Genomic DNA, 10,558 nt, shown 5'->3' on the forward strand with positions numbered 1-10,558 from the left:
GAAAAACCTGAAACCTCTCACAACCGTCGATGGACGCAATTTTAACCAATGGAGTATATAGATTAGGGTCAATAGGGTGGGTTTTAAGGGAACAGGTGGACCAGGCAAAGGGCCTATTATAATGGCTTTACATTTAAATGACGTCTATAATGTCCAATAAGAGCTCTATGGGACAAATCGGTCAAACTCAGAATGACATCCATTTTGATCAATGAGCTTGTTTCAAACCATTTGAATCAGATACTACCTGCGACAAAAGCACAGATACAGTATGTTATTAGAATGGATAGGCTATACTCAGTCTGTCATAGTCAAAACACAATAAGGCTTACGGATAACAAGGTAGGAAGGCAGTGCTGATAAGAGCACAAGGCAAACTGTTACAAACTTGTTTTTGTCACTCTAACTAATTTACAGCTGATCTGTAGTGATGTAGGTCCTCAGGTAATCTATAGTAATAACATGTGCATGTTTTCTAAATACTCACCTACACCTTTGTCAATACCCCAGTCATTAGTCATCTGTTACAGGTGTAGCGCAATCATTGAGTGCATGCAAAATAGGCTTATTATGCATGATGATCAAGCTTGCAAAATTATGTCTAGGGGAACTATCAGATGTGCATTTCTGTTTATTAAAACATTATAGTACCACTTTACACTAGTACCTAGTGGCCTACCCTTCTTAGGCTGATTTGATTTATGACATGGATAATAAGAGCAGGGGTATTCAACTCTTACCCTACAAGGTCCGGAGCCTGCAAGTGTTCTGTTCTGCCTGATAATTAATTTTAACCACCTTGTGTGCCAGGTCCAGGTCTAAATCAGTCCCTGATTAGAGGGGAACAATGAAAACAAGCAGTGGCACTGGCTTCAAAGTCCAGAGTTGAGTTTGATGGGTATAGAGGGCAAGAATTTGAAACCAGTCAGCAACAAGAGACCAGTTCATGGTTAGAGTCATTTCCATTTCAACACAATCAGAAAAACAATTATACAAAAAAAATCAGCTCAGAATTTATAATATCAAATTATTAAACCCTTAGTGTAGACCTGCTGGGCCTTCTTATCTAATGTCCTATTTCAATGTATCATCACAAACCCATTTACAAAACTGGATTCTCTCTATAAAGGCAAATCACCAATACTGCTGGCATCGTTAGCTGTCAAGTTCATCTGTTGTCCATCCATTGAGTTGGCCCCCAACATAGGAAGGAGCATGTGTGAATGAGCAGTCCTTGTTCTCCTAAAATCATCCTTCCTCTCTCTGTGTGTGTGTGTGTATGTGTGTGTGTGTGTGTGTGTGTGTGTGTGTGTGTGTGTGTGTGTGTGTGTGTGTGTGTGTGTGTGTGTGTGTGTGTGTGTGAGAGAGAGAGAGTCTGTGTGTGTGTGTGCATGCATGAATAGGATAACAATGAAAAAAGGGCACTATGAAATAAACATACGTTTGGTAGGGGGGAACTAAAAAGCAAAGCAGTCAAAATTACAGGATGAGTTGTTTTTGTTAAGTGCTAAAGTGTTAAGTGTTAAAAACGATTCTGTGTTAAGATTGACATTGCCTTTATGCTTTGCATGCCTCTTGTCCCCACAACTATACAACAGGGTGTGTGTTGTCATTGGTGGTTTAGCTATCAAGAGTGTATGACAGAGTAAAAACATTTGACCTTGATGCTGTTTACACTACTACTTAATTATTACATCAGTGTATATGGATTGAAAGGGCCATTTTCATCATTACCGCAAAAACACCCACACAGGGAACTGACATACACTGAGTGTACAAAACATTAGGATCAACTTCCTAATATTGAGTTGTGCCCCCTCATGAAGGCCTGCATGTATGTGTCAGTGGTCATGTGTCACTATGTATGTGTGGATTGAGGTGTGCATTACCCTCAGAACAGCCTCAATTTGTCAGGGCATGGACTCTACAAGGTGTGAAAAGTGTTCCACAGGGATGCTGGCCCATGTTGACTCCACTGCTTCCCACAGTTGTGTCAATGTGGCTGGATGTCCTTTGGGTGGTGGACCATTGTTGATACACACAGGAAACTGTTGAGCGTGAAAAACCCAGCAGCGTTGCAGTTCTTGACACACTCAAACCGGTGCACCTGGCACCTACTACCACTTTACTTCAGTCAATTAAAAATGATTGTGCAAAAGAGGGAAGCCATATTTTTTTTCTCTTTTACTGAAAATGCTGAGCCTGTGGCCAGCTTGGGGTACGAAGGAACAGAATGATGAGCAAGTTACAATCAGGGATTTGTTGACAATTAAAACCAACAAACAAAGATCAACCATGGCCTCCTGTGGGCAAATTGGAGTCCACAACAACCCTCATAGCAACAGGAGGGAAGAAAACAAGGAAATTATCATGGAAAAAAATAGTAGTACAAATGGACCAGTGCATCAACTTCAGTTCATAGGTACAGTGAATATCTATCCAGGGATTGATTCAAAGTCTAGGTTCAAGTTGTTTTTTTTGTTTTCAGGTTGTTACAGGCTAGAAGAGTCCGTTCTCCAGTCCGTTCTCAATGAGGCTGTGTCCTTTTTTGTCCATGCCCCATGTGTGCACTCCATATGGACAATTTTCCAGCATTCCACTGCTGTCCCTTTCTACTCTCATTGGCCAAAGTCAAGAGAAGGGCTAGGTCATCTGGATCCCTTTGACTGCAGCCGACTGGATACAGAGGGTGCCGAGGACTTTGATTGGCTGATGCTGGAAGACTGGCAGACCAGCAGACACCTCTTCCAGTTACGTCTGAGACTCCGCCTCTTGCTCTACTCCTGCCCCTGGTCGAATGCTCTTGATTGACAGGTACATCTCTTCCTCTGCATCATAGTAGTAGAACTTCCTCAGGTACATGATCAGTGGTCTGGAGAGGGAGAGGTCAAATGATTAACCCCTTATGCATAAAGATACCTTTACATTATGTTTAGCATGTGAAGTAGTTTTCTCTCTGTAGAACACTCTCGATAAAAGAAAGGAAACTGATGATGATGATGATGATGATGATGATGGATTGCGTTAAAGTACAGCTGCTATATATAGCACTTTTCACTTGGTCTCAAAGCGCATCATCCATGTCTAGTCTTTTAGGAATCAAGGATTATTTCCATGAGTTCTTTATTTAGACTTTGAGGCATTTCTGTCAAAGCTCAGGAGAGAATGCTAATTCACTAACAACTATTTCCAAGAAAACAAATACAAGGTTAAAATGAATGACTAAATCAATATTTTGCTGAATTGAGTATGGCAGTACTTGGGCAGCGGCAGCTCCTGGATGTGGTCGATGCGGACCATCTGTCGGATGCAGAAGCGACAGAGGTGCTGCAGGGACTTGACATTGCTGAACCGGGACACTGGGTAGAGCAGCTGCACCGGGGTAGGGGGGAGCCCTGGAACACACACACACACACACACACACACACACACACACACACACACACACAAATGAACACAAACAACCAATACAGATGCTCGTAACCTCTCAGCAACCTTGTATGCTGTGCTTACTGTCATTACAACCACTACACTAGGTGGTAGTTCACATAAATATCTAATTGGTTAGGCCGTGTAGGAATGGGGGACGTTTTTACCTGGCACACGTGAACGCAGGAAGTAGAGGAATTTTCCATTCTTTGAGTGCATGATGGCTCGCTCGATAAACTCCACCACAGAATGACATCGGTCCTCAAACTTGGGATGACACCACAAGCTGAATGTCCCTATAGATGGAAACATGGAAGGGACACACCACTTAAGGTTACACTGAACACTCACACGTACATACCATTTAAAGGGGAATGAAATAGAACCAAATTACATTTAAAGGGGAATGAAATAGAACCTTGTGTTACCACTTTATTTAAAGTGTTCAGGTATAATGCTTTATACTTTTTTATTGGCACATATTATATCATATGTCATGTATCAAACTTGTTTTTCTCAACTACCCTGTGGGTTGGGTGGCTGATATGTGCAGTATGTGTAAAACATAAATAAAATTAACTGCATGCTTTCTATCTGTCATATATTTACACTGCATGATGAATGTGTCTGTATGTGAGTAAATCCTGTTAGAAGTGCTTCATGCATATGCCATGTATATTTGCGAGCATGTCTTTGTCGTTTACCCATTTTGTGTGTGGGTGACTCACCACTTTGCACTGTGTGTGTGTGTGTTTGTCTGTGTGAGTGCATGGGTGTGTGTACGTGTGTTAATAAACATAATGACTGAGTGAGTAGCTCCAACATTTATATTTGTGTGATTGACTGACTGTGTGTTTCTGCGTATTTACGGTGCACACGACTCACCTCTGTAGTGCTCCGTGCGCGTGTGGTGTGTCTAACTCACCTCTGTAGTGCTCCGTGTGCGTGTGGTGTGTCTAACTCACCTCTGTAGTGCTCCGTGCGCGTGTGGTGTGTGTTACTCACCTCTGTAGTGCTCCGTGCGCGTGTGGTGTGTGTAACTCACCTCTGTAGTGCTCCAAGCGAGTGTGGTGTGTGTAACTCACCTCTGTAGTGCTCCGTGCGAGTGTGGTGTGTGTAACTCACCTCTGTAGTGCTCCATGCGCGTGTGGTGTGTGACTCCCTGGGAGCGGAAGCTGAGGCTGAGGATGTAGCGGGGGTCAGAGCTGTCCCTCACCAGGAACGCCCCATCAGGCTTCCCCTTCAACTTCATCTCTGCATCTTCCCAGTTCATAGGACCCCAGTACCAGCCACACTGGGGATAGACATGTAGGTGATTATGAATGAATATCATAGAAACATACACACACACACACACACACACACACACACACACACCATCCATAGAATCGAATACAAACACAGAACTGAATTAATGTCATGAGGCAGTTATCAATTAAAGGTTTGTTATCACACACACACCCACACCAAGGCAGTTAACATCAATTAAAGGTTTGTTATCGCACACCCACCCACACCAAGGCAGTTATCATCAATTAAAGGTTTGTTATCACACACCCACCCACACACCAAGGCAGTTATCATCAATTAAAGGTTTGTACCTATTTGTTAGTATGTAACCCAATCGATTAGTAGTGATTCAGTCAATATGTATGTGTACTTGCGAGTGTTGTTGAGTGTGTCGCAATTACTTTTTCCAGCTCTCTCAGACTAGCGGTGAAGTTGCTGGCCTCAGGCCGCCTCAGAGGACAGAGCCTTGGGGGCGGGGCCAACCTGGAAGGGGGAGGAGCTGAGAGGAGCTGTGAAGAGGTGGAGTGAGGCAGGGCCCGGAGGAATGCATCTGAAACAAATAGAGAAATATTCAGTTAGACACAATGATATGAATGTGTAGCCAAAACCATTGCATTTGGTATAAATGGGAGTTGCTAGAAAGTTCAAGTTACATGCATAGATCTTAAGTTAGGACTTGTTACTAATAGATGATAACAGTGTTCAATTTGAGTAAGACTGCTTAGACAGACCAGGTGCCACAAATACTAATTCTCAAGGCATATAATAAAAATATTAGACAAGCATTGGTTTCCGACCGCACACCTTCACGATTCATTTCCATGCTGATCGGTCTGTATAGTCTTTCCTTAATACAAGCACTTACAGTATTTCACCTGAGGGAAATTATGCAACCTTCACCACAACACGCAAGTGTCACACCATATCACTCTATGAACTTAGGCATTAGCCGACAGGCATATAGGTCTTATGTTACATATATATTCAGAATTGCAGATATTACACATATTAATGATTACTGATATATTCACACGTTTATAAATACAGCATTATAAATATATCATATTGGTACTGTTTTGTATTATGGTCTTTTCAGAGTCTTAGCTCTGGCCATTACGTGCTCTATCACGACACCGTCCGCCCGTTTGCCCCATGCACAGCTCCCAGCTCTCTGCTCTCTGGTGTCTTACCATTGAGGCTGATACTATGCTGGATGGTGGCATGGGAGGGATGAGGAGGAGGAAGAGGCAGGGGGAGGGACTGTAGGGAGGCCCCCATAACACTCACTAGGAAAGGACCAGGCTGCGGCCCACCTATGTCATCTGGAACAGAGCAGGGGGGGGGGGGGGGTTCAGACCAGGGAGGGGTCTATATCACAGGCTTTCTCAACTCCGCTCCTCTGGACCCACTGTGAAGTGAAGTTTTCATATCAACTTTTTTTTTAAATATTTTTTTTAATGCACTCCTTGAAGTATTCTAGGGTAACTAACAAATCAAAACGACATCTGATGTAAGTTTATATTTCTAGGTTGCGAGAAATGGGTGATTCAACGTGACATTCAGCAAATTGGTTTGTCCTTGTTCCACTGCTTGGCTGAACATTCAATTCTGATAGGTCGAGAGGGTGGGTCCCCAGGATCTACGTTGAGAAACACTGGTCTATAAGGCCACAATACAACAGTCCCTCAGACTTATGGCTGTTGATGTGAGCGTTGCCGTGGGGATCAGAGAAGGTGTAAAGCTATTAGGCTCTCCATCACCATAGAACAGAATGGGTATGTTTATACACTGTGATATAGCTTTCAGGAGAGGGAGGTAATACGGTGGGTATAGGAGAGTAGGGTGAGTGAGGGTATGCAGGAATCATTTTTAGTGTTTGTGTGTGCCTACAGGTAGAAACAAGCAAAAGAGATGCGTGCAAGAAAGGGAGGGACACAAGGAAACACACAGAGAAAAATAGGCTACTCTAACAGAGAGACACACAGAGAGAAAGAACAGCGAGAAAGAAAGGAGGTAAAGTACCTAATAGACTGAGACTTCTGCGTGGCGGAGGTGGAGGCGTGGGAGGGTGCGGAGTGTTCACCCCTCTCCTCGAAATATCCACATCCACCAATGAAACAGTCTCACCTGCACCCAGAAATGGAAAGAAGGAAAGAGAAAGAGAGAGAGGGAATGTGAGAAAGGAAATGATAGAGGAAGAGAGTGATGCTAGTAAAGAAACGTGAGTTCTTGGACCAGAGTTTGCCTCCTCAGCCAAGAAATGGTAGAGCCCCTTACCAGTGAAAGGAGCAAAGGAAGCAGGAGAGAAAGCACTTTGGGCCCTGGTCATTCGGGGTTGTCTGTGGCAAGAGAAAGACAGCAAAATAGGAATGAAATAAGTTATAGAGGGATGGAATATAGAGGTGATCGGGTGAAAAATAGATATTAGAGTTAGGTAGCCTAGATTTAGAAAAAACCAGATTTAGAAAAGATAAGGACAGTTACGGGCCTATAATATCCTGATAGAAAATATTATATTTTAGGATAGGCTCTACAATATTACCTGGCACTGTAACCAATCAATAAGTGAGTTGACCTCTATAGCCTGCTATAAATTATAGGCATACAATCAGTAATTACTCACAATGCTTAAAAGTGTGGAAGTCCTTACCTGTCCACGTCATGCTCCCCACCACTTCCACTGGCCATATCCATCAGACTTCCAGCGGAGGAGATTGAATAGGCCACTGATGGCCTCTTATCCAGAAGGCTATTGGAACCACTACAGCTTTTAGTTCTGAAAAGTTTACTCAGGCGTATTTTAAGTGAGCCCTTTCTGGACTTCCCTGGAACTTTTAGTGTTTTCTCGACCCGACCAGTTGGAGTCCGGGGCTCACTGACGCACTTGTCCGCCCGCTTCCGGGGTGTCGATGCCTGGCTAATGGTTGGACTGACAGGTCGGTCCGAGCTCGGTGTAGCCGCAGAGGCCCCAGGTAATATCGACACCTCCGGATTCTGTTCTGTATCTCCCGGGCTCGGTTGAGTTGGGTTAGGTACGTTTCCATGCAGGCTACATACTTGTGCGTCGCCGTGCGCCGACGGACAAGGTTCTCCAGCCACCCCTTCCATCTGTCTGGTCAACTCTGCCTGAAAGCTACTGAGAGAAAATGCACCGGACATCTTCTGAACTCGACGTGCTCGACTTTCATCCGAATCGTCCTCCGGGCATCCAGTGATACCCAGCCTGGCCACGTCCCCAGTCCCCAGCCCCTCCAGCACCAACAAAGCGTCGCTAGTCTCAGTCGGGTCATCCCCATGCCCCATCCCCGCTGGTGCCGGCCCATGTGCACCCTGACACGAGCACTGGGGCATCTCCCCGTCCTTGAATAATATCTTGGGTACCGCGCCGAGCCCCAGCTCCCCGAACCTTCTGGCCAGGTCGAACACTGGGCCGTCGGGCAGCTCCCCGGTTGTGCACCCCCATTTCGACTCTATCATGGTGAAAGGGTTGGATTTATCCGATAAGGGAGGCCAGTCCGATGGGTTGGTGATCAAACTGTGCCGGTGGCATAGCTCACCTCCCTCTATATCGGCAGCAACCGTGGATAATACCACCCGGGGATGCAGACCCCAGCTCTGGGACAGATGGTTCTGCTGTTGCGCGTCGCCGGCACTGAGCGTATTGTTATTGATGCCTCCGGTTAGGTCGGAGACAGAGCCGGAGGTCTTGTCCAAACCAATATGTTTCCTCGACTGATTCCGACCGTCGGATTCACAGTCTAAAATCCCCTCACCATCCCTCAATATGTTAGGAAACACAAGGAGCTGAGGCCGTAAGCCGCCTCTGTGAGCGAACTCAAAGCCCTTGGCCTCCATGGCGCTGTGTGGAGGAGGAGGAATAGACACCGAAGGTTTAGTCGCCAACACCCCGGTGTCAGGTGCCGCTGTTCCGCCGCTCTGCTGTGCATTGTTCAGCGAAGAGAGATTGCCGGAATGCGCGAGGCCTGTCGTGGGATCTCGGGCGAATTCTAAGCCCCCTTTCATGTTGCTATGAGCCAAGACCTCTTTACCGAGTCCTGCCACCACTCCAACCGACGACAGATTCCCATTCTCCTCGTCCAAGCGGTCATCCTCGGCCGCGGAGACCAGGCGCATCAAGACAAAATCGGGAGACATATCTTGCGCGTTGTTCATAATTATTCCTCAATTCACGAAAGGGAATAAACGATTTCTACGCTTCACATAGCTACCGACGTTTGATGGATCCCCGTTGTCTTATAATAAAGAAGGGCCAAAGCGCTATCTACCATAAATAGGCTACAAGCGAATAAACTATTTCAAGCGTTCTTTCATTATCGCACAGATAAGCGCCTACAAAAAAACGACATCCATTTCTATTCTAACGAAGACCGAGCGAGTGCACGCATAAATATATCCAGCTTGCTGTTGTAAGCAGGCGAACACCGGGGTAAAACATACGGTCTCATTTGTTAGAATAAAAAGCCTCACAAGTCTGACTACTCTCTTTTTCTCTCCCTATCTCTCTGTCTCTGTCTCTCTCTGTCTCTCTGTCTCTCTCTCTCTCTCTCTCTCTCTCTCTCTCTCTCTCCGGTTCCCAGCGAAGCCCCACCCGCTCCCTCACTTCCGCAAATCCTATGCATTCTGCGTTCATTTTGTCCCTTGTCTCCCTCTCCCTCCCCCGTTTCAATACAATTCAAGGGGCTTTATTGGCATGGGAAACATATGTTATTGCCAAAGCAAGTGAGGTAGATAATATACAAAAGTGAAATAAACAATAAAAATGAACAGTAAACATTACACTCACAAAAGTTCCAAAAGAATAAAGACATTACAAATGTCATATTATGTATATATACAGTGTTGTAACGATGCACAAAGGGTATTTACAATGGTGTTTGTTCTTCACTGGTTGACCTTTTCTTGTGGCAACAGGTCACAAATCTTGCTGCTGTGATGGCACACTGTTATTTCTAGCATTCTGAAATTATTAATTATTTGTTTTATTTTGTGTGTATTTTTTGTATTGCTAGATATTACTGCACTGTTGGAGCTAAAAAACACAAGCATTTTTCTGCACCTGCGATAACATCTGCAAATCTATGTACACAACCAATAAACTTTCATTTGATTTCTCTCTCTAATATGGTGCAGGAGTTTAGGAAGTGCAGCTCAGTTTCCATCTCATTTTGTGGGCAGTGTGCACATAGCCTTTCTCTCTCCCTGTAGTGTGAAGTGATGAGAGAGAGAAATGAAATGAAAGTTTATTGGTCGTGTACACAGATTTGCAGATGTTACCGCAGGTGCAGCAAAATGCTTGTGTTTTCTAGCTCCAACAGTGCAGTAATGTCTAGCAATACAAAAAATGCACACAAAATAAAACAAATAATTAAACATTTCAGAATGCTAGGCTACTTTGCAATTTGTGACATGCATAGTAGCCTAAATATTCCAACATTCAAATTGTTCCTATTATTGACATTGATTGAGGGAAATTAATTCAATACAGGACTATATTTGTTGTTGCTGAATTTTATTGATTGATGGCTGTATAATAGGCTATGGATTGATTCATTACAAGAATCAGCATAGTAATAACATCCGTAATATCTTAGGCAATAATAAACATTTAGTATGCAAGGCCTATTTTGATTTCACTGCATGTCTTGGCAAATTATCGCATGACTTCAACAAATTAGTCCATTTTTTTTCTCCAGTGCACAGAATAAAAATCTGACCACTTGTGCCAATGGCTGTGTGCAGTGCTAGGCACCTGCTCTGCTCAGTCTGTTCTAGGCATCTCACCGCCCAGTCTTCGCCAACTTAAAAGCTGTGTCAATTT

General features: G+C 44.3%; 1 protein-coding gene across 2 annotated transcripts; it reads right to left on the reverse strand.

Annotated features, from left to right (window-relative positions):
* Positions 1-382: 382 nt before the first annotated feature.
* On the reverse strand, positions 383-9,285 carry LOC106564744 (suppressor of cytokine signaling 7). 2 transcript variants are annotated; one of them, XM_014131057.3, is made up of 9 exons: positions 7,370-9,285; positions 6,997-7,058; positions 6,742-6,846; positions 5,910-6,041; positions 5,121-5,269; positions 4,555-4,723; positions 3,597-3,725; positions 3,260-3,395; positions 383-2,872 (listed from the first exon to the last, which is right to left on the reverse strand). In XM_014131057.3, the coding sequence occupies exons 1-9, from the start codon at positions 8,890-8,892 to the stop codon at positions 2,752-2,754; spliced, it is 2,526 nt and encodes an 841-aa protein (XP_013986532.3). In that variant the 5' UTR covers positions 8,893-9,285; the 3' UTR covers positions 383-2,751. The 2 variants fall into 2 exon arrangements, with proteins under 2 accessions (XP_013986532.3, XP_013986533.3); XM_014131058.3 differs by lacking the exon at positions 5,910-6,041.
* Between the last annotated feature and the right edge of the window lie 1,273 nt (positions 9,286-10,558).

The sequence above is a fragment of the Salmo salar genome, chromosome 12 (genome assembly GCF_965601325.2).
Source record: "Salmo salar chromosome 12, fSalSal1, whole genome shotgun sequence".
Lineage (NCBI taxonomy): Eukaryota > Metazoa > Chordata > Actinopteri > Salmoniformes > Salmonidae > Salmo > Salmo salar.

Bases quoted from the DNA above. Each gene is read 5' to 3' on its own strand.
- LOC106564744 (XM_014131057.3), bottom strand. From the start codon at position 8,892: ATGAACAACGCGCAAGATATGTCTCCCGATTTTGTCTTGATGCGCCTG. The intron at 5,270-5,909 runs GTAAGACACCAG...TATTTGTTTCAG, and splicing joins GCATAGTATCAGCCTCAATG to ATGCATTCCTCCGGGCCCTG. The intron at 2,873-3,259 runs GTACTGCCATAC...CTCCCTCTCCAG, and splicing joins CAGGAGCTGCCGCTGCCCAA to ACCACTGATCATGTACCTGA.